This window comes from Epinephelus fuscoguttatus, linkage group LG1, assembly GCF_011397635.1.
Source record: "Epinephelus fuscoguttatus linkage group LG1, E.fuscoguttatus.final_Chr_v1".
Lineage (NCBI taxonomy): Eukaryota > Metazoa > Chordata > Actinopteri > Perciformes > Serranidae > Epinephelus > Epinephelus fuscoguttatus.
Genome location: NC_064752.1, coordinates 23,496,218 through 23,520,874, shown reverse-complemented (window position 1 = coordinate 23,520,874; position 24,657 = coordinate 23,496,218). Strand labels below are relative to the sequence as shown.

At 42.9% G+C, this 24,657-nt stretch overlaps 1 protein-coding gene across 3 annotated transcripts in view; it reads left to right on the top strand.

The window, feature by feature from the left end:
- Nucleotides 1-3,383: 3,383 nt before the first annotated feature.
- The window catches only part of sema3fa (sema domain, immunoglobulin domain (Ig), short basic domain, secreted, (semaphorin) 3Fa), a 70,997-nt gene continuing 49,723 nt past the window's right edge, over nt 3,384-24,657 (top strand). For 2 of the 3 annotated variants that reach the window (XM_049580305.1, XM_049580288.1), the window contains exons 1-2: nt 3,585-3,916; nt 5,592-5,745. In XM_049580305.1, coding sequence (XP_049436262.1) covers nt 5,634-5,745 — 112 coding nt within the window. In that variant the 5' untranslated portion in view covers nt 3,585-3,916; nt 5,592-5,633. Of the gene's footprint in view, nt 3,523-3,584; nt 3,917-5,591; nt 5,746-24,657 lie in introns of those variants that run through there. The other variant, XM_049580296.1, reaches the window with a different exon arrangement.

The following is a 24,657-nucleotide window of genomic DNA, read 5'->3' as shown; positions in this document are numbered from 1 at the left end:
AGAAAACATGTAATCTCGGTTGTCGATGTTGTTAATTTCTCCCCAGTTTCTGATCATATTGCTACTGGAACATGTCCGATTGTGAAGATTTTGGTTTACATTTTTTTCATTGTAGAAAGTGCTGCTATACTCCACCACAGTCATTCCCCCGGCTGTAATGATAGTGGAGAGGTGCAGAGAGTGCAGATACATAAGACCTGGAAATGCTGACCAATCAAAGCAGACTGAAGGGACATGCACTTAAATGGAGCATTTCAGACAGAAGATGAATCCAGTGTTCCAGCACAAACAGAATGATGACAATTAAGTATTTTTTGACCATTAAAGAATTTAAACATGTGCTAGTAGGAGCCTAAAATACAAATATGAACCTGAAAATGAGTTCCTGTTTAAAATATGTGTGAAAAAAATCTCTGGGTTTTCAAGATCGTCCAAGATTCAGATGGACTGAGACATATCAATATCTTCCACCTTGTGTGCGTGAGCTCGTAAGTGTGGGGGGTAATTGTTTCCCAGAGCTCTTTGCCAGTATCAAGGGAAATTTAACACTTTTAATGGCAAATGCTGATGCGGAGCTCTCTTCCTTTTTTCTGCTGTGAGCATCAAAGCCTAGAGCCACACTGTGAAGCCTCTTTTGCATAGACTAATGTAATGATTGTCTTTCCAAGACATCTTTCAAAGGACAGAAAACTCAAAGTCACCAGAGATCCGATATCTTTTTGTTCTCATTAAGCATAAAGGTGCTTAATGTGCCTTTTTGTTATGAATCTAATTTATTCCCCTCAACACAAAGGTTATAAAAAGATGGAAAGTATTTTTTACAAAATAAATGTGCAAAGTCATTCAGCACCAGAACAGGCTATTTTAAATGGAACAGACAAATACATTTCAGTGTAACATTACCTTTCCTGTGATGTAGCCAACACAAAGGAAGCAGTAAATCAGCCCCACAGTCATGATTCAATGAAGGAAAGTAATTGTATCCTCCAAATTCCTTTCTGGTTTTATACATTTCTGCAACAGTAATGACTCCACGACAGCATTAAACATATATGCTACTGTATTTATCATTTATAGAATAATAAGCATGCACACTGGGTGTCAGCTGTGTTGTGCGTTGACTGGATAAGAAGCAAAATAAGCCAGTGTGATCAGGGGAGGGATCGAGTGAGATTAAAAGATTTAAGGCTCCATTTGCCCATGAATATCTGATGCCTATCTGAGGCGAGCGCCAGTGATCCTCTGTCAGGTCGTTGAGGTGTCGGAGGAAATCTACCTCATCTCCATCTGGCCACTTTTCAACTGTTTCTTACGTGAGTGTGCGGCCACATTCCTGTTGTGCCGGAGAGTCACGCAGCAGCTGTTTGCATCAAATAAAAATGTTTCTTCTCATCTGAAATCACTGCCGGCAGCTCGGTTATTCTTTCTTCTCAGCCTGAGTCAAAATATAGTAAGTGATTCATGTCTCATTCAAAAAGCAAACACTGTTCCATACTGTGAGACTGCCAATACCAACAGATAGTGAACAATTGTTTGGCTCAGACCTGGCATCTGAAAGCTTCTCAGCACAACTCAACGTTGGCATCGGTCAGCAAATAAAAATCAGTAGCTGGCAGTCACAGACTGATCAAGTTGTGAAATTACCTCTGTCCTATTTTGAAGTAAAAAAGCATCCTCTGGACATTTAGTGGAAGAGCTCTAAACATCAGCCATAGAACTGAAACATCTGAGTTCAGTGTTTACGACCTTATTGCTGCATGCAGTTTGGATACATGTTGCATGGCTGTGAATCTATCATAGCTAAATATTCAAAATAAAGCCTACATGACACTAACACAAGTTCCCACATGTCCTGTGTTACAGTTAACATGTGTACTTTGCATTGTTTATTCTGCAATAAAGTCATTATGGGGATATTTTAATTGGAAATGGTTTGCTGTTTGAGAACGCCACAAAAATGCATGCCTTCACTTGTTTTATCTTAATCTGTCTTTATCTTAATCTTGATCTTAATATGGGGGGCTGTTGGTGACAAAGACAAATGCTAATGGCAATGAAAACAAACTTCATAATTCTATCCTATGAAAGGCTTTAGGTTTCATTTCAGTATTTCATTTCAACACCATGAATCAACTTCAGGGGAACAAATCACACTGTCAAAATATAAGTGCAGAAAGAGCCTGAATGTGACTGTGTTCCCACACTTGAAAGAAAAAAGGAAAAGCCAAAATTTCAAGTCTAATTATATGAGAGATGTGATGTCATAATTACTGGTCAGTTTGAAATACTAAGGATGCGCACTACCTTTTGCCAAACGCTATTAAAGTCATTAAAGGTCTAGTGTAGGATTTAGTGGCATCTAGCAGTGGCATCGCAGATTGTTTGGGGAACTACAGTGGCCATTGGCAAACTCCATGTTTGGTTTGTCCGTTCTGGGCTTCCGTAAAACAACATTAATACTCCTCAGGTAGCCAAAATGACCTGGCACAGAATCGGCCTGAACTCAGCATGCTGGATGAAATCTCGGCAAGAATGATGTTCCAGATTAGGGCCAAATCAGCTGGCCCCATTCTGGCTGCTTACACTACCACCACTGGGCCGTTATCAGAATTGACCTGGCCCAGCATCGGGCCAAACTCGGCATGACGGATGAAATTAGCTAGGCTGCATCCGGTTGCCTGACTCGGCTGAGCCTCTGTATGAATGATGTCCCAGAATTGGGCCAAATCAGCTGGCCCAAATCTAGCCACTGACAGTGCCATCACTGGGCCATTATCAGAAATGACCTGGCCCAGCACCGGCCCAAACTCAGCCTGCCGGATGAAATTAACCGGATCGCATTCGGATGTCTGACTCGGCTGAGACTCGATATGAATGATGCCCGAAAATCAAGCCAAATCAGCTGGGCTGATTCTAGCTGCCGACAATGCCATCGCTGGGCTGTTACCAGAAATGACCTGGCCCAGCACCGGCCCAAACTTGGCATGCCGGATGAAATTAGCCGGGTCACATCTGGTTGCCTGACTTGGCTGAGACTCGTAATGAAGGATGCTCCAGAATCGGGCCAAATCAGCTGGCCGACACCGCCATCACTGGGTCAGTGGAAGAGGGCCTGCTCCCTTTGTAGATACAAAAGGCTGATTTTAAGCTGATAAAAATGCAATGATTATTTTTTCCAGTGATTATAAGATAATCAAAATATAAGGTATAATGTCAATTACATAATTTCTGCCTATAGATGTCCCTAAATCCTACTCACTGAGACTTTAAAATTAGACTTTAAACTAAATGTTTTCATTTTTTAAGGGAAAGTGGTTTAACATTTTGGACAACTCCCCCTACTGTTGAAAGAAACGTGACATCTCCTCATCTCTTCCAGCTGCCCTTTACCTCACTTGTGCAGTTTTTTCTTCATCTTTCCATGTGTGTTTACCTCTGAAGCCTCTCTGGGGTGTAACAAGATGCACAGCAGACTTGTTTTGTGCTAAATTTTGGGGCGGGACGCAGCGCAGGGATGCTAAGGTAGGTTCCCTCCCCCATGGGTGTGTCCACTGCCGGGAGACCTCAGTGTATCCACCTGCAGAAGCCGCTTCCCTGCACTACACACTTGAGCGCCGCTGCGCACGGTTGTCGCCTCACTCCGCCACTCTTCTCCAGGAACAACTCTTTGTTTCTAACCTCCTTCTGTGGAAAATACAGAATCTGTTGATGCGATTTAGAGCTCACTTCAAGTTAAGGCGGCCGCGTCAAGTTAATTTAAATCCAAGCTTTGTTTGGCTCTGGGGATAATCGTGCAGGATCTGCCGCGGATACACTGATACTCCTGCGTGCGGACAGAGGAGCTCAAAGGATCTGGGGTGGATGGTTTTAAATGTTGACCAGCTTTATCACAATATTCACTGGACGGATATAGAAGGTAGGTCATAATGCAAGTGCTGTTTTGATACAAGTCAGATTAATTATTTGTACTGAGACAGATGTGCACAGAAATCAGTGGGAAGCCACATTTGGTGGAGTCGCGCAAAGGGAGTGATGCGTGCTGCATGTGCAAGATCAGGGCTCTGATATCTAAAATGTGTTTTTAAAAGTTCTGTATGATAATTTCGTCTTGAATATCTGGATCTGAATATTTAAGGCGATTTCAGCACGCCTATATTTATGTTTTTGGTGTGTCCTCTCTGGCGCGTGGGAGGTAGTAAAAAATGAGCAATACGCGCAAAGACAAATGTCAAATACTGCAAGAGCAAAGTGCAGTGTGTGTGTGTGTGTGTGTGTGTGTGTGTGTGTGTGTCAGACAGACTGAAAGTTTTTTGCTGCATGTGATGTTGTAGCCTATCTTTATAATTTGTTATTTCCATTGATAGGATGAATGCAACTACTCCTCCTCAGCGCTACTTCTCACAATTATAAAACCCTCTCATAAATGACACGTGGTTCATGTTCATGTCCTCATAACTCAAAGCCCAGTCACGCTTTATTTTGGTTAACGGTCTGCTTTGGAGTTGTGCCTTCAGGGCTCAATGTGGAACTTGATCTTAAACCCTGGCTGACAGTTTGACCTCAGACTCAGATCCACGTTTACGAGTAGATCAGTGCCATCATGCATGGATAATTACAGCAGAGCACCCTTTGCTAAAATTGTTTTATTGTCTCCAGTTCTTTGTACAGTTTTTTCCCACCTCGTCCGCACGCTGATAACTTGGAGCGTCTTCAGATCCTTTTATGGGGATATTATTAACTTGAGCTCCCTTTGTGGCTGATATCAGCAGCATGTTGATGCGCTTTGTGATTTGAGCTCTGCCAGTGCGCACCAGGCTTAACGAGCCACTCCATGTACGAGAGGTGAAATCCAGCTCTTTCTGCATGATAGTAATAAGAAATTTCTTCTTGTGCGTGGAAAGTGAGGATCGGCAGAGGGTGGTGAGGTGTTGAAAGCAGCGGTGGCTCCTTCTGGCTCTCCCAGCTGGAAGGAGACTCCGTCCATTCACACTGTTGCCCCTCACAGCACACAGAAGCAGACACGGGCAAGAATAACTGTGGGTGGGTTGGAGAGGAGCATTACAATGAGAGATTCATCAGGAAATCTAGTTGCAATGATGGAAAATCAATGCCGAGTTTCTTTGCTCTGACAACCATTAGGTTTTATGGGTCAGGTTAAGTTACTTGCACACCCTAATGCAGTTATCTGGCCATGCATTTTGATTCCTCCATAAGATACCCAACCAATAACCAAAGCATAGCAGATACAGAAGGTGAAATAAAAGTAGATCCAGTTTTTAGCCTTGTGTTTCAGTCCCTTTTTATGTTCTGTGTTAGTGTATGACTTGAGTACCAAAAAGATACAACCTTTCCTGCATCAATTAATGGTGGAAATGTCTTTAATCTCTTCAAAATAAATGTCCTCTACCACTTTCTTGTCTTTATTCGGGGATGAATCCACATGTGTCCCATGCGTCCCCCTTAAAATCTATGCCTATGACTAGGACTACCTACACTGTGTAGCTCAGCGATAGAGAATTGGTTCCTGCATTTGGTTTGTGAGGTGAAAGTGTAGGCTTAGTGTCTGACGCTCGTCCCTCTGTGTCCCTCAGCTCCTGGACTCTCCTTCTCCTCTGTTAACAAACAGAGGGACAATGTTGTGGGACAAACTGTGCTGGCTGCTGGCCCTGCTGGCCTTATCGTTCGGGGCGTTCCCCCCCTCCAACGAGCCCCTCTCCGCTCCCAGGATCTTCCTGTCCTTCAAAGGTAAGGCACTGAAAATACTTGTTGTGTGTGTGACCCAGTTTGTTTATTTCTGTGTTTCTCTACAGACATGTAGATTCGATCGTCAGTGTAACGGCTGCTCCTGTCATCAGTCTTTTATGTCTTGGTCTTGTTATGGGTAAACTATTGGCACTAGCTGAATTCAGGGCTTGGCAAGCTTGGCATTTATTCCTCCACTGCCGAACAGAGAGTTTGATTGTGTGTAGGTGTGAGAGAGGCGTGATGACAGGGATGAGGAGATGTGCTGCTGATTGTCCGGACTATTCAGGACCAGAGAATATGTCTTCATTTAATCGCCTGGCTGCCACTAGTTCCCCAAAACAGGCCTTTGTGCGACCTCGGCCCCCTTCTGAAATCAAGTCAGATTTAACACTTGGCTGGGTCCACACTCGAGGCGCAGATCCAGCATGTTATGAATGTTTGCCAGTGCCACATGAGACCCTGTGTGTTGAACTGTCCTGTTAAAATAGGTCTCAGCGGTGCAGTCTCCGGTGCTTTGTCATTCCAGCGCCGGCGTGGCCGTCGTGCCCATGTAAAGCTCTCGAGGTTTTATAGTTCCTCTACGTCTGAGGGAGGCTTTTATAAGCATCTGTCATGAGGTCACCACGCTTCAGATCTCAGCTCTGTGTCCAGTTTGAGAATGCTGAGTAGGAGCTGGTGGTTTCTCTGCTAATCATGGCATTAAAATCACATATGAAAAATGACTAGTTGTGGAACACCATGGTTTCTTCATGACATCTACAATTTGTCAAGTGTTTCTAGTCAGTCCTGTAACAGCAGAACTTATCTACGTTAATTTTGTTGCTACCTCATGTCGTGGTCTTTTGCTAAGATGGTTAAAACTTAAAACTGAAAAGCTTTGGCAGTGAAGCTTTGTCTTCTCCCACTTCCTCCCTCTTGCTCCTATATTTTGCTTACCTGTTTGTTTTCTCTCTCACCATCCCTTGAATCCCATCTCTTCCTCTCTGTCTCTAATCGAGTTGGATTTCACCCTCCACTGGTCTCACATTTACTTGGTAGAACAGAGTTCATTTATTTTTCTACTTCTTTTAATTGAGTTCCTTTTTGTTTTTAATTAGTTTCGGAGGTTACTTTATGCCTCACAGAGCAACTTCAGATAGCTGGAGACTGGAAATGCACCCTAAGATGTGCGCTCCCTAATTGTATTGGTTTTGCACCGTACTGCTGGGAATAGCTCCGTAATGTGCTTTTATTAATTTTCTATGTGCCAGTGTACTTAACCAAATAATTAGCTTTAGGTTCCATGATATCTGTCTAGTGCTGGAATACAGAAGTGCCTTCTGATAACGTATTTCAGGCTAATTTTTAATAAGCATTTCAATTTTGATTCTAAAACAAAACAAGGAGATGAGCTACAAATGCAGGCTGCCAACTATAGCAGCTAAAAGAGTCTTTATTTTTCACTGAGCTGTTGAGTTTGCTTCTGTCTGTGACCCTGCTTCACATGTTTATTCGTAAAGGTTACGCAGTATCACTTTCCACTGATTATTTGCATTTTATGAAGCTGGTAGGGAAGACGTTGCTGCTTTTGGCTGAAATCCAAAACTTTGACACACAAGAGAACCAACACTTCAATTCTTTGCCCTCTATCAAAGAAACAGGCACAGGGTTATATACATACAGCAGATACACACACATTTCTCCATAAAAAGATAATATCCTGTATGGTATATATACAGTGTTAGTACTGAATTTCACTGTGACCATTTGCTTTTAACACTTTAAGTTCTACTGTACATACACTGCCTTTTATTTATCACTATTTTTCAGCTGTGTGTAGTTTGTTCAGTTTTCTTGTACATCTGCATGACTCAAAGCTAACGGATTTTCACGTGTGAAAGCCTGAACAAATCAGTTCACATGTAACATCACAGTGACACAGCAGGTTAAAAGAACAGTTTATCGCAAAATCAAAAATACATATTTGTCCTCTTACCTGTAGCTCTATTTCTCTATCTAGATTGTTTTGGTGTGAGTTGCTGAGTGTTGGAGATATCGGCTGTACAGATGTCTGCCTACTTTCCAATATAATAGAACCAGATTGCACTCGGTTGGTGGATGTAGTTCAGTAGAGAGAAAATAGTTCCTACGTGAAACTGCTCACAACAAGGTCTGTGGATTATCTTAAATATCTGTGTCATGAGTTCTGGAAAGAGACATTGCTGTTGAGTTTTTCACATGTGTTTTTGGATGCTTTGAGCACCACAAGCCAAGTGCCATCTAGTTCCATCATATTCAAGAGAAGGCAGACATCGTTAAAACAATCTAGACTGATAAATAGCGCTCCAAGTGAGAGGAAAAATATGTATTTTCGTAATGATTTTGGGATGGGATGGGAACTGTCGCTTAAAGTTTAATTTAATCCTGCACTTTGGTATTCGGCTCCGACTTATGTACTTGAACTAGTAATAACTTGGCAGTTTTTGCATTTTTTTAATTGATATAAATCTTTAATTGTTTCCCTTTTTTCAATAATTTAAATAGAGCATACTCTGAATTAGGCGGCACGGTGGTGTGGTGGTTAGCACTCTCGCCTCACAGCAAGAGGGTTGCCGGTTCGATCCCGGGTGTGGGAGCCCTTCTGTGCGGAGTTTGCATGTTCTCCCCGTGTCAGTGTGGGTTCTCTCCGGGCACTCCGGCTTCCTCCCAGTCCAAAGACATGCAGATTGGGGACTAGGTTAATTGATAACTCTAAATTGTCCATAGGTGTGAATGTGAGCGTGAATGGTTGTTTGTCTCTATGTGTCAGCCCTGTGATAGTCTGTACCCTGCCTCTCACCCGATGTCAGCTGGGATAGGCTCCAGCCCCCCTGCGACCCTCAAGAGGATGAAGCGGTTAGAAGATGAATGAATGAATGAATATACTCTGAATTAATTTTATGCACATGTAGTATGTTCTTTCTTGTTCAGCATTCAAGCTCCATGTCTGCCAAATTTACAAAAAAACATCAACAATCTAGTAGGTAAACTAAACTTCAGGTTTACATTGTAAACAACCATAAGCAACCTAAGCTGATAATTTTGTCTTTTGAAGCTCCCAAAGTAGCTACTGAGTGTGTTTGTGCAAGCTGAGTTATTAACTGTGATAAGGACCAAGGGAGCAAACAGAGGCTAAGACCAAAGGAATGTCCATTCAGAGCTGGTGGGGATAGATCATCAACCCAGACTTCAAAAGAGCTGCACACACACGCATACACTTACAAAACACCAGGCTGCAATGAATCTCTGAAACTAAACATTGTGTGTTTTCCCAAAAAAAGTAGAAGGTGATATAACATGAACAAAAGGTCAGAGTTGTGCAGTTTCGAAGGTGTATTGTCTCTCATAAAACACTGTCTGAGGCTGGCTTAGATCAGCTGCTGAGAACTCCTATATTTACTTTTAAACAAGGCCTATAATCACGTGCTATTTTAGTGCGTGGGGCTCTGCGAGGTTGTGACCCTTCAAACAGAAGCCAGTCACACCCGAGGTTAACTGCCCTCAAACTGTGGGAGAATGGCACCATATTAACAAGTAATAGCTTGTTCCGCTAATCCTCGGGCCCATTTGAAAGTGTTTAACTTTGTTTTTCTTCGGCCTCTTTCACCTCGGTGGAACACCTGGGTGCAAGGTTAGCTCTGGGAAGAAAGCCAGACAAAAGGCAGGCAGTCCTGTAATTCTCAGGGACAATCTTAAGGTTACTCCAGCCTCTGCACTTTCCCCCGACAGTCTTTTTGTCCCACGTAATGCGTCAGTGATTGTCACTCCAGAACAGGCTTCACTATCGGCTCATCTCTCCCGACAGTTTTCAGGGTTAAGATCAGAAACGGCGAGATGTCCTCCACCTCTTTATTCTTTGAATAATTAGGAGCTGCTACTGAGTTTGAACTTTGCTGCATGCTCTCTACAACAATAGACCTCATCTTCCACAGATTATGTGCAATAGGCAGATTTATGTATTATATATAGTGCATGAAAAGCTCTTTGTCTTCCTAAAGTTATGTCAGTGTGACGTTCCTCAGTGTAGGTGGTCCTGTGCTGTTGGTGTCCTTTTGACTTCTCTGGTGAGAGAGAGAAAGTATTTTAGTCATTATCATTTTTTTCCTGCCGCATTATATTACGCCTTTCTTCAGATCGTTAGCAGGATACCAAAGCAAACTATGTTCTTGCACCTCATCCAACCGTATATATGCTGGAGACAGAGCAAAGTGCCTCAGCTAAGCCTTGCTGCAATCAAGTCTCAGCAATCGATGGGCTGCTGAAAGCACAGCTAACCTGTCTGCTAGCACGTGACCCCTGGCTACTCTGGATGGATCTTTAGTGTGGCCAGACAATCATGACAGAAAAGGTGCTGCCGCAAACACCATACAAAGTCACCTTATGCCATTCAGACATACATTTTCTTGCTGCTTTAATTGTCTCGATCTGTCTCCTTCAAACAACGGTGAACATGCTGTGATTGGCTAATCACCAGGGAGATTTCCTCGTTCCCATAACCCAGAAACCCTCCTGCTGTTCAGCTACAAAAGTAATGTCATTAATTAGCCATCCGATCATCACACCACATTACACATTACAGTGCATTATGTTACATGCATCATCTGAGATGTTAAACATAACAAGACATGCACAGCGAAACATCCTCAGCAGATTGCCACAATGTGATCATTAATTTATTGATAATATGCAGTTATAATAATCAGCTACAGTGTGAGGTACTGTAATTGCTTTAGCTGATGAACATTTATGTAGAGGATAGAATGGCCAATTGGAATACATCTCTCTGTTTTTTGGGGGGGATTTTTGTCATTTTATTTTGCCAATTGAATTTTCTGCCACTAAAGAGCAAGTGAGAGCCACTGGGGGAAGACAGGGTGTAGGAGCAGCATATTTAAATATCTAACTCAGTGAATTAAGGGTTTATTTCAACCCAACCAGAGTTTGTGATTGTTGGAACACTGGAACTGGGACGGTTGTGGTGAGTTTTATTTTGTTTCTGTCGAGTTTGTATGAAGTATGTTTTACATGGACTGTAAAAGTAATGGACGTAGCCACCATGAAGTCACTCGTTGGTTTGTGGACTCCTGTTGTTAGGTTGTTGTTATTTGACTGGCTTGGATTTTTGGAGCCGGAAGTGACTGTATTTGGATGAGAGGGTGGAGCTGAGGCGAAATGAGGGGTGCATCTGACTCAGACTTTGGTGAGGCCTCTCAGACAGCCTGTCACTCAAAGCAGCCGTGCCTTTAATTATGAATAACTTTAAGCTTTGATATAATTTAAACAGTGAGGAAGTTATATACAAATTCACCCCCGTACAGTTATGCATAGAGAAATCAGTGGTAGAGACCAAAACTAGAGACATCTGCTAGACATGTTTATTTCTGCTGTAAAGTTGGGCATTTTAACATTGGGGTCTGTGGGGATTGACTTCCTGCTGGAGCCAGCCTCAAGTGGCCATTGGAGGAACTGCATTTGGCACTGCTGCGTTGGCTTCATTTTTCAGCTCTGGAGGTTGCTGCTTGGGGCACATACTTGCATGACTATTACAGCAATCACTCTGACAGTGGTTGGTTGGAAAATTTCAATAACGCCCAACCCTAGTAGAGGTGATCATCGTGCCTAAATATGGAGGAAATAGACAATCTTCTGCTGTTGTCTGAATTTTTGTTGATAAGAGACGATAGCAACAAGCAATGCTGGGGCCTTGAAAGAAAAGTAGTATAAGAAGTTAGAGATTTAGCTAACTAAATGACATGCAGGAGCAACATGTCTTATAAACAGAGGGATGTTTTTGTAGAAAACCAGCAGCAGTGTTGTCTTGCTAGTTTTTCTACAAAACCAAATAAGCTTTTTGCACTGGCTCAAGTCCACTGTGCACCATTTGAACCACTCACATACAGCGTTATCAAATTCCCATCCTCTCTGCCCCTCTACCTACCAGCTGTGCTTGTTTACGTCTTTCTCAGCAGATAATCATCATCAGTACATGACGGTAACAAGTTTGTCACAGCCTTTTACTGTCCCTGTCTTACATGCCTTCAAATTCTTAGAAATTATGGATGGTGCTTTTCATGAATGTGTTTTGGTCACGTTGCTGCTCATGCTTACACACATTACTTGGATACAGTTTGCTCTCGTGGTATGCATCACGTATGCAACACCGTACCTGTTGGCAAAGTAGTCCAAAGCCACCTCCCTTCCCTATTATCTCCATTAGAGAATGTCAGGGCGCTGCAAAATGTTTCCACAGAGTAATGTGTGGTGGCTGTGGCACGCAAGCCTGCAGCAATTATTACAATACTTTGCTACTTTGTCTCCAGAGATGCTGCTGGTGGAGGAGGGGATGGTGGTAGTGCATCCCAGCAACCTCTGCTCTGCAGGATACATGCTGTCAAACTATGATTATTCAGGAGAGAAAAACAGAAGGCGACAGCTCCAGTGCTAAATATAGTGTCCTTCCTGTCTGTTTCCTTCTCTTTTTATCTCCCTCTCCTCCGCTGCCTCGTCGTCCTCCTCCTCTGCCTTTACTCTACACTCACACCCTCTCTATTTGCTTGTTGATAAGAGGATGGCAGTGTGAGGTGAGGGAGGAGGGCACCTGGTATGCCGCCCACAGCAGGAGCGCACTGTTTTAGTACATTCAAAAGGAGAAGGGGAGGGGGTCTCTAAAGTGCCCAGACTTTCCTTGAGAGGAAGGCACAATGGTAAGGGAGCAGGGGAATGTATAAGGGAGGAGTGGGTGGATGTATATACAGAAAGGTTTTGCATACAAGTTCAGCGAACGTGCAGTAAGTGCACAGCTAACTTAGATCGCAGACATGAAAGGAAATAATGTGTCTCCATTGTGTAGCCCTTTTTAGTCATTTTCGCTCAATAAATGGCCGGCTCCCCACCCTTTAATGGTGTCACCGAGAGAAATACACATACAAATCATTGCTCCCAGTGAAAAGCTCCAGATTGAAAACAGTTTGCTGCGATTTGAATATTTCTTTTGAGCTGGCAGGCAGAGCCCCTGCCTAAGCACTTATTAATGCTGGAATCTCCCCCCGTGGTGATAAAAATGCACAACATCCAAATGAAACCGTAATCACTCTGCTATTTATTATTCCAGTCTTTAGCTATTAGGCATTTTAATCATAGATTTAATTATTTGTACTGGGGAGGAGCAGATCCACTCACCCAGCCTCCTTAGAATGATATTGTCTTCCTTGGTGACGCGGGGAAGTTCCAAACAGACACGTATAGTTGGAGCACAACGCCAGTATATTTCCAATGATTTAGTCTGACAACACTGTAGAAGTTTGTGTCATCACTAAAGCTGAAACCTTAACCTTTTGAATCACAAGTGTTGTGAAGGCAATGACATACTGTAAGTAATAACAGGGAGCTGCCAACAGATGACATGAGGTTTACTGTTGATGCGAGTAACTCCCTGACTACAATACACCCTCATATTTAATCTTAATTTTCTCAGCATTACCTTGCACTGGCACTGATGAACTTTTTTATTTTTTATTTATTTTATTTTTTTTACTTTTTTTGTGTCTTTTTTAAATTATTTTGTCGCAACCCAGGTGAGCAACAAAACACATAATATGCAATCGAGTGGTAGAAGCCTGTAGATTTGGATTGTCTACTTTACCATTTGTATACTTTTAATAACACCTTACACTAAAAGAAAAGAGTTACCAATACTAAATGTTTATCATTCGTCCAACCTGTTCTCATTCCCACAGTGTCAAATATGGCAGCCTGGTCAGTGGCCTTTGGCTTCAGTTACCGACATGCAAGGCACCTTACAGCGTCTGTATGAGACGCCCCAGGCTTTCACCTAACTCTTAAGTTATTCCGTCCATGGCAAATATGTAGATTAAGCAAGAAAGTTAGAGTAGGCCGGGAGAAGGGGGTGATGGACAGGTCAAACACACACCAGACTTTCACCCAGGACACCAGTGTTCGTGTCCCATGTGTAACCAAAGTCAACTTGAAATTTCCAGCCAGGTACCAAAGTTACTAGCATAGTCGTCATATAACATAGTCGGCAGCTGACATAGATATGAAGTTATTGTAACAGCCCTAGTTATTTTTTTATGATTATTTTTTCTGGCTTTTGCCTTTATTTGACAGGGCATATGATTAGTGTGAAAGGGGAGGTTGACATGCAGCAAAGGGCCATAAGGTAGAATTGAATCCGCAGCCGCTGCGGCAAGGACACTGCCTTTGTACGTGGGATGCCCACTCTACCCACTGAGCTACTGGGCGCACCACAAGCCTAGTTATTTTAATCCAAACCATTATTGTTTTTCTAAACTTAACCAAATACTTTTGTTGCTTAAATCTGAAGAAGTTTTGGTGGCAAAACTTCAATTCCTGTGGAGAAAGAAGTTTATTTTGAAAGACACTGCAGCATGTAAGAGGCAGAAATTGACACAAAAAGTGACACATCCAAAATTGACACTAGAGGTGCTCCTAGAGTGTCATAGTTTGAAGCGTACGGCAACTGACCAAGCTGCTTTGTTTGACAAGTTCTGATTGAGAACGTCATGGGTGGTTAGTTTGAATTGAGAAATCTTGTTTCTTACATCACTTTGATGTAAGAAACGGCAGATGGCTTTTAAGTCATACAGTGCCCATGAGCATCAGTCAGCATTGATATAGAGAAGAAGTGGCTTCATCCATGGAGCTGGAGAATACCACACTTTGCCACGGTTGCTTATTACATCTGACATTGACGTAGAGTCTGCATATAAACTGATTTAAACTGCTGAATGTTTCACCAGGTTTCCACGGACCATGATTTTTTAGCTTCCTGTTGCTGTCTCACACAACCGCATTTTAAGCTTGGTGATTGCGTTTTTTTCTAACTGAAAGACTGGACTTACCTCTTTATCATCTATGCAGAACTTTTCAACAATTTCAGAACTGTTTCATCTTTTGCACTGATGATAGAGCAGGGTTCTCAAAGTTTTTATGATTAATAGCCAGTTTGGGGAGCCAGCATATGATTGAAAGCTGCATAGGAAAAGAGCAGTTGCGAGTTTTCCTCTGAAATCGCCAGCACCACCAGCACTGATGACAGAACATGATTCCCGCGTCACTTGTGAGGTGCCACTCGTTGCAGACGCTTGGCAGACGCTTGTTAGAGGTCACAGTTTGGTGCCGTCTCCTTTGGTATTGTATGTAAGCTATTAAACGATTACTTAAAGCATAATGCATGAATTTCATGTAATGTTCGGGGACGCACAAAATGTTTCCGAGGGCTGCCGTTGGCTCGTGGGACGCACTTTGAGAAACTGTGATAGAGGGTCCCATCCAAGTCTTAGTAGTGCTTCAACTAACCACAGTCATCTAACATTGTCTATACAAAAAGTCAGGATTTTGCTTTAAGAACATTCTGAGTTAATACTTTGTCAGAGATCTTCTGTATGTAAATGGTAGTGTACTGCACACAGGGGACACATTTGCAGCCTCGATAAATAGCCCTTCCAGTTTTCTGTTTACTGTGTAAAGGGGGGCAACACTCAGCAGGGGGTGAAAGACACTATGATGGACGTGGGTGTGTGTGTAGGTGAGCGTGTGATAGACAGTGCATGCATGAGTACATCCTGGTGTGTGTATGTGTGTGTGTGTGTCTCTTGCATTCCTGCTGCAGCCAATTTTTTTGGGATCGAAATGTGGCAGACAGGATAAAAATAGGTCACAGTGGTGGATCAGGCCGATGTCATTTCTCTCTGGTGTTTGAGGAACTTGATTGGCTTGTGTAGTTAAAGTGGTTAGTGTGGTGTTTGTGGTTGTTCTGTGTCCGACTCCTGAGCACTTCACAGAGCTCATAATTCTCAAGGTGGGATTTTCAATCATTATTAGAGGCAGATTATTATGAAGGCTGTGATCAATCTGCAGAAGAAGAGCAGGAGGGTGAGGAGGGGGGATGAAGAGGACGACAGTTATTGTGGTCAGAGACAGAGTTAGAGCACAAAATGGTTTTTACCAGAGGTGGTTTTCTAAAGATTCAAAGTGACAGAGAGGAACAGGAGAGAGTCTTTTAATATTCATGTCAAGTCCATGTGGTTATGTCTGCATTGTTTGCGTGTTTGTCTTCTCACATGCTCGCAGAGCTTCTGTAAAGAGCTATATATGACACTGCTTCAGTTTGGTTGCCATAGCAGCGTCTACCTGTCACTCCTCACAAACCGAATTGGGTTCAAATGATTGTCTCCACAGAGGAGAGGCGGGATGTAATCACAGCATTGTGCTTATTTCCCCTGATATCTGCTGTCTCGTCTCCTCTCTGGAAATCCTGAAGGAAAGCAGCGTGGAGGCTTCGAGGCTTAGGCAAGACGGGCGAGAAAATAAATTTGCTAAAACAATAGATTTTTATAAGGCTGCGATGTGGTCTTGTGAAAGTGTCGGGGAGTTTAGTGGGCGAATAAGTGAAGGATTGGACGTGCTTTCCAGATGTGGGAGCTCTCTTGGGGTTGTGGGGGAGGGGGGGTGTTGCAGGGGTTTGCAGGCCAGACTAAAATTAAGGAGACAGCGGGTCAAGGGCACCTCTCTGCTTGTTTACTCAGACAGCTATCATTCATTATCATTTGTCTGTCAGTGTTGGGATCCTGTTACTGTGGTGCCATTGACCTTTTTCATATGGTGGCTATTGTGAACACTTGGGGTTGGAAAACTACTCGGGACACACACTGTCATACATAGCTACATATACAGTATGTGTGTGTTGTGTGAGTTTAAATCCAGTGTTACTTTAACACCTTAGGAGGAAATCGGATCAGCTTACAAAGATTCTGTTGTGCCAGCTTAGTTTCTGGTCCAAGGTTAATGTAGAAGTTTGTAATTTTCTTTACAAACAATGCTCAGTATGCAGAATTGAAGCTGCAAGAAATATGTCTGGCATCAAAGAAAAATATTGTAGTGCTTGAATTCTGGATCCATTAACTGATTTGTAAGAAAGATTATGGGCAATTTTAACCAAACAAAACATTGTCAATCAAAACTCTGGCCCAGTGATTCAGATTCTTGACACTTTGTACCACTGGCAACCACTGATTAATCATTCAATATACTTATCAATAAATTATACAAAGCATTTGCTGTTTCTGTCTTCTAAATTTAAAGGATCTGCTGTGGTTCTCTGTTACAACATTGTAAATTAAATACTTTGGGGATTTGGACTGGTGGTCAGACTAAACAAGCAGTTTGAAGACACCACCATTAATAGATTAAACAGGCGTTTTCTGACCAAACAGTTCTGGGGACTCCATGAGAGTTACCGCCGACTGTGGAGCTCCCCTGAGAACTACAACACATACCTTCAAGGGTTTTGTTCTGTTTGCATTTACGCCACTAATATGCACGTTGAGTTAATGTAAGCCAGCCTACACCTTTTTCATTTTGGTGGGTCAAAATTGCATTGCATTTCTGGTGTTGCATATGTGCTCAGTAAAGCCTGGACTTCATTGTTAATACGGCTCCAGGGTTTGTTTGGGTTTTTTTGTTTTTTTTTTAAAAAAAGGGTGTTGCTGGTGCTGCATTGGCTCATGTGTTCAGCATGCTCTCATGGAGCTGTTTGTATATTCTACTAAAGTCAGTTCATATGATGTTCTACAAATTAGCGCCCCACAAATAATGTCTTGAACATACAGTTATGTAATTAACACAAAGTTATGGAGGTTAGCTTTAGGCAAGTAAAGTTACTGAGGTTAGGGTTAGGAAAAATAACATGGTGAGGACGTTCCTTAAAATGACTCAAAGTTTGCCTGGTTCTAATCATGCGACTCCAGGGGAAAGTCCTGGGGGGAAATCCAGGTTTTTGTGACCCATCCGCCACCCCAAACTAAGAAGACAGCTCGGGGACGCCGCCTTGTCTTTTCCCCATCAACACGCTGGTCACATGATCACAGCCTTTCAAAATAGATCTATAAATTTGGGTGCATCACTTTTCTAAGGAAAACATATAAACAGTTTGTAAGAACAGCCTGGTGTTCAACCAGTCACCTAACAGTTACGTTAGTGAAGGTTCTTCTTGTGCTGGGAGAGTCATTACTCTGATATAGAAGCTAAAAAAACAGCTCCCCAAAAAGGCGTTGTAAGAACTAGGATTGTTCTGAGTTCTTGTGGTGCAGGTTCCTGAATCTATGAAAAAGTTCCTATTGTCAGAAAATGCCCAGTGATAATGGAAATGTATTGTAAATGTATTTTTGTAGATGATATTAAAAAAATGCAAAGCTGTATTTGCTTTTGTCCATTAACCCGGGAGTTCAGAGCTGGCTACTGTGTGAAGAAGGTCACTGGCTTTTGTTTTGTCTCCAAATTAAGACAGAAATTAGGTCAGTGGTTCTGAAATAATTAGTTGACAAGTTGATCAGTCAGCCAGTATTTTTTAAGATGCATAAGTGGTTTCTCAAAGTGGTTTATCAAGCAAGAACACAAAACATTTCCTGGTTCGAGCCTCTCAAATGTTACTTTTACATGATTGCAAATTAGATACCATGTGGTTGCGGAAAAGTAGGGCTTCACAATTATGAGCTGCAATTCTTTGATAAAGGTAAAATATGTCACAGCTCACCTTTATAAATGACACATTGTGGTGCTACAGAGATGCCACGGCTTATAAATCATATTCCAGACATAAGGAATCATACTTGTGCAGTACAGATCCCAGCAAAAATCACATCATCATCATGCAGCCGTATAAATAGACAAAATCATTCACTGACTCATTTAAGAAACAATCATTTGATGATAGAAACTTATCATTAGGTGCAGCCCTGCTGGACAGGGAGTAATTGTTGAGGTAGAGAGGTCACACTGCAGGAAAGGACAGCCGTTTGTTTGTCCTATCAGTGATAACAGGTGTGTCTGAAGGAGAGTGACGTTACATTAGAGGAGACAGACTAGAGGACGGTTATCTGCGCAGCTATTGTTGGTATCACATGTCTTCGGGGATTTTCGGCAGCCCCATCACATTAATGTTATCTGAATTTGACATGAGTGACTACGGACTTGCTCTCCTCCCCATAGACAGAGACTGACATGTTGAACTGGAGGGGCTCGTCTAGTTTCAGCTCGGACATCATGCAGGAGGAGAGGAGGAAGGGAAGGAGACAGAGAGACAGAAAGACAGAGAGAGTCAGATAAGGAGTGCACGAGACGAAGTGAGGACTGTCAGGAAGATAGGCAGAGTGGAGGGAAATGTGAAGGGAGCAATAGAGCCGACTCAGACGGGGCTCTCTGTGAGTGCTAATGGACTGCAGGGCATCAGTGTCAGGTTTGCTATCTCAGCCAGAGCGTGGATAGATGGAGGGATTTGAGAATGAGAAGGAGGAGAGGAGTGTGGGTGCACAAAGGCGTACTCTGGGACAAATTGTGTGTCTGCTTCCCATTAGCGGTGTATGAGTGTCGGTTGAGATGGTTTACCTCAGCCGCCGACTGCATCGGACTGTTCAGCTCCGTGCCAATGCCCCGGCAGTAACCTCGCCGTCAATGAAAAGTGCTGACTTTATTCACACTTACAAATTGTCACACAGATTGTCTCAGAAGAAGTGTTTTTGGCACCTGGGAATATTTGGACTAAAGCCCCTAAAGTATGCTCTGACCCACACGACATTACAAAATGATGTGAAACCGAAGTACAAATATTTCTTTTTGCAGAGTGTTTATATGATCAAAGTACTGCAGCTCGCTCCGTGCCAGTTTGGCAAACTTTGATGGGAAATGCTTCCTTTCATAAATGGAAGGTCAAAGTGTGTTCAGGCAGAAACGGGGCAACCTCAAACACCCACAACCTAGTGAAATTTTTCAGGTGTGGGAGTTTCAGACTAATCGTCCATCAAGCCTCTCTGTGCCGTGTACAGTATATGTTGGAGGGAGACCAAGAAGCTGTCCATGTGATTATGGGAGAAATTAGGCCTGTGGTTGAGCCTGACCATGATCCTGTGGGAGGCTGCAGTAGTGGTGTCTCACTATTGGATTTAAAAAGCCGGAACATTCCTCTTTTTCCTCCTGCTCCTGTCAGAGCTGTATTTCATCCTTTAGCTTCGGCCCTCTGCTGCGTTCGTACACTCCACATACATTCTCTCTGCAGGACGCATAATTGGTGAAAACTGAGCACTCAGTCAGATGCTAACATCATTACAAAGCCCACCTTCAAGGTTCGAGATGTAAATGCTTGGTAAATAGCGAAGCCTCCCTTGTCAGAATGATCTCGCTTCAATCGGATTTGTATCCCCCATGTTCCATTAGCTGCTGTGGCTTCAGGCAAGTAATGCCTGAGTTTGAAGGTCAGACCTCTGAGTGAGATCACCCTTGTGTGGGCGAAAACCCTCTGAACCCTTCCCCGTGCTGGAGGAACAACAGAGAAGAGCCGAGGCGGAGGAGGAAGGGCAAAATGTGGTGGAACATGAGGTTTCCAGGCCTTGTTTTCTGGGTTCATGCACTGATGGGCTTCCTGATAATGTGCTGATTGTGGAGGGGAGGAGATGGCCTCTCATCCCTGATCATTGTGGCGGTTGCATTGACGTGATGCCAAGATTTTTTTTTCCATGCCTGCCCCCGTTCACGCCCCTTTGCCTCCATGCTTTGTTAGCCAGCCCTGTTCTCAGGAACCCTCTCTAGGTGTCCTTAATGGTATGTTGGCAGTGTTGTCCATGGTATCTGTGCCATATGTGTGTGTCTGTGTGACTGCATACATATGTATGAATGAGAAATAGGAGTACGGGCCTCCTATGTCGCTGTTGTTATTGTTGTTGTTGGTGTCGACGCCTCACTCATCCCCGTGAATGGACCGCTTGGTCTCAATAGAAGAGGGGCGTTTGTGTGGGCTGGGTCCATCATTCATTTACTTCATTCATGTCCCTGGGGAAGCGGAGGGGGAGTGGCATACAACACTGGCACGGCATTAGCGCTCAAAGCATCTCTGCCCGTCCTCTTCCTCCCTCTGCTCGCTCTCTCTTTCTGTCTCTCATCATTCTCGTCTCTCACTTTTCCTCCTTCTTGGCACAAATGCTGAAACAGTCATCACTCAAAGCTTGGCTGTGATCCTGGGCTTTCATGTTCGGCAGGATTTCATGTTAGATGAATTGATGTGCTCCTCTGGACCATGTGCTCCGCCGCACTACAATGATGGAAGACCACAGACAGCCCCTCAGAGAGCTTATAGGAAGCAGCACCTCCTGGCACAAACACACAGAGACGCAAACTTTTTTTTTTTCCTACGGCTGACAGATCGAGTTTTAATGTGGTCGACTCAACTGAGAATCACACAGAGGAAACAAAAAGTGTCTTTTGACATCGGGAAGATCTCCAACCTAAATAATGCTTTGTTCAAGTGTAATCGCGTTTAGAAAGTATAAAAAAGCTCGGAATTCATTAGTCTGCGGCTTTTGATTATACCAGTGTCACTTGCATAAAGGATTGGTGCACAGCGTGAAATGTAACTTTTCACCACCGTGGCCAGATTACACTGTCCCATTAAACCATCTATGCATGATTAATTAGTCACAAAGCATTGCAATGCATTTTGAGCAAATTAGACCATAAAAGCAGCAGGAACCACACCACACTGTGTTATGTGGTGCTTCACAGGATGGTTCTGTGTCACTGAGAGCCATAGTGTTTTTTCAGTTGCAAAAATATTGTTATATGCAAAGTGCATACAGTGATGCATGCCCAAATTCTGCAGATTAGTTCAGCCTATGCTCATGCTTGTGTCTTGTAGTTGTGTCTTGACAAACTACCAGTATACTCATATGCCTGGCATTGCTGCTCAGCATTTCCAGGTGCAGTAGGTGTGCAGTTAACTGGGTTTTTTGATGATAGAGTTAAATGCTTTTGGACAAAATTTGCAAACTCCTGCACTCACTCAAACTTGTAAAATAAAAACATCTATTTCGGTTTCAGTGCAAGACCTTCACTAGGCAAAACTGATGAAGAGGTGGGTGACTACAGTCTTGAGTCAGACTTGATTCGCAAATTTTAAGGACTTGAGACCTGCTTGACTAACACACAAAACATTCCACTTGACTTTGACTTGGTATTCATTACTTGAAACTTCACTTAGAAAGGACCTGAAAGGATTTGACCTGTTTTATTAAATATGTGCGTTTTCTAAATATTGAGAAGTTACATCTTGGTTTTTAAAACATGATTGGGTGATTTGATTTCTAGTGCAGTGTGCACCAACCTGGCAACCCACAAGGACACTGTAGACCAGCAGAGACCAATGCGCGATGCAGTTATCATAAATAATAAAATTTGGATTCAAGGCTTATACTGTTGATGGTCGTGGCAAGAAGAGAACAGCGGTATGCAAGGTCTGCAGCTCAAAAATCAGTGACATGACCACCCCAACATCCGTCATTCGTCACCAAAAAACCCCCATTAAGAAAGGTACACCACTGTATCTTTTTAGCTGTTGTTGGCTTATTGAATCATCAGAATTTCGTATTACTTGACTTGTGACTTGCTTGACTATCATCAATCATCGATCAATAGCTTGACATGTCTTGCTTCATTCTCTTCACAGTAACTTGGGATTTACTTGACACTTAGAGACGAGAGGTTTGTTTGTGACTTGCGTACCTGTGACTTACTCCCACCTCTGCTAATGAGGGTCTTGTACCAAAATGGCACAATAAATTTGTAGTTTACAGAGTGACGGAGTTTATGTGCAAATTTTTTCCTCTCTAGCACACCTGTTATGAAGTGGATGGGCAATGGGTAATTGCTCCTAAAGCCTAAATGGTCATGTTGTTCATGACATTCTATACACAAGCAAGTAAAATACAAGGTACAGCAAGGAATCTAAGTTAGCTCCTCTAAACCACATCCAGTTTTTATGTTACGATGGACAAACCGGTACCATGTTGTTGTGTCTGATTTACATCAGTCTTAAAATTCAACTCTGTTTAAAACAGAAAATTTGTTTCTACAGAATTTGGATTGGCAGTTTGTAAAGGTTATCTCAATGCTGAATATCATAATTTTTTAATAAACACACAGACTACTTTCACCATCAATCCACAAAATGACATAAACTAATAAGATAAGAGCTGCAGAACTTTGCTGTAGAAATGTCATCATCGGAACGCTGTTTTGTATCATGAGATGAAAAGTCCTTGACACACTTGTGGTATCAAAGTAGTCCTGTGGCAGTGAGATCCACCTGGCACATTCACTTCAGATAAAAGCCTTGTTGTCACATTTTTGAAAAACATTTTCGATCTGGCGATCTGGCCTGATCGCGTGACGATGAAAAGATCATTTCTCAGCACTCCCAATTCTTTCTTGTGTGAATGTTGGGAATGAGTCACTAGTTCTTCAGATGATCGGAATCAGACTGCTGGAAAAGCTACAAGGGAAAAATATGGCATGCTGCAAACAAACAAACCACTGGCAGAAAAAAACTTGTCTGCTGTTCAGATCTGATGAATGAAAAACAGATAACGATGATAGAAGATGGGAGTGTGAGAGAGAGCGGGAGAGGCCACTCATAAAAGAAAAAAACTCTCTCTCCATTCCTGGTGTGGATCTGTGTTTGGTTGCCTTATCAGTGCAGAGCGGATGGCTAAGCACTGATTTATGAGAAGGTATGACAGTGTAAGATAAGAGGGGTTTTAGCCTCCATGTGTCCGTGCAATCACTGGCCTCCTTCAACACCCCATGTGAGGACGGATGGAGGAACTGTGACTAAGATTTCCCTCTGTCACGCATGTTGCCTCCCAACTGATAAGACCCATGCCTTCCTCTCCGCTTTTTCTCCCATATCTTGCGATCTCCCTCTCATTCTCCAATCAAAACAGGTACTTCAAGCTAATACTTTCTTTTGTCAAAACTGTCTGAGCATTTCCCACCTGGATGTTTAAGTACAGACTTGTTGCTTTCAGTGCAAGTGGAAGCCTGAAGTGCAAGTGCAAGCCTGAAGCCAAATAGCTGTGTTGGATCTTGCTGTAAAAAGTGGTTATTAGACACTACCGCTTTGGTTTTGAATGTGTTGCATCACGACTGTTAAACTGTTGGGAAGGTCATTTCAACGTTTCTTATCTAACTCCATTTGTGTGCATACTAAATCCCACTGAGCAGAACAGCCAACAATAACATACCAGAGAGATCACAGTCTTTTTCTGATTCGCTGCTGGTTTTTGGCTGCATAGCCTTTAATCTGAACAGGGGGCAATCTTATTTGCCCATTTCATGCCTGGTGTGCAGTAATTGCTATGTAGTATTGACATGAAGGGTTTTACAAGAATCAAAAGCCTTGATGCGGTTTGCGTCAGGCATATTATCTTGCATTGTGTTTTTATAGTTTATCCACCTTTTGCTCTCTTCTAGAAGGCTTCTTAGTTTTGCAACGTGTGCCTCCTTTGTCAGCAAAACCTCAGTGTTCAACCCCAGGGAAATGTGTCCTTATTAATATGAATTTCTGCCTAACTGGAGCCATTCAGATATCCTCTCCCCACTGCCCCTAAGCAGCCGCAACTGTGCACACCGACCCTTCTGGTCACGGGTGAGAAGAAGGTCACAGGGTCATGGGGTAGGATGTCCCATCTGTCCATCAAACATAAAAGCAGCCAAATCAACAGGGGCTGGTGTTTTAAATGGGAGGGGTGAGAGCGTCACTCAGCGCAGGGAGTAAAAAGGCCGCGGATTACACAGACAGACAGTAATCTATAGGTCTGTCAGCCTGTCAGTCAGCCTGACCTTGGGTAGCTTTGCTTTAATTGCAGACTGGGATGAGGGAGTGGGGCCCGCCTTTAGCAGACAATTCACATTATCCATTTAAGTTGTAATGGTTGCCAACATGTTTCATCTTGAATGACATTTTTTTTTTTGCTTTCAAAGCAGATATTTAACCTATTGGAATGTAAATGGTGGTTTCAGCCTGTAATT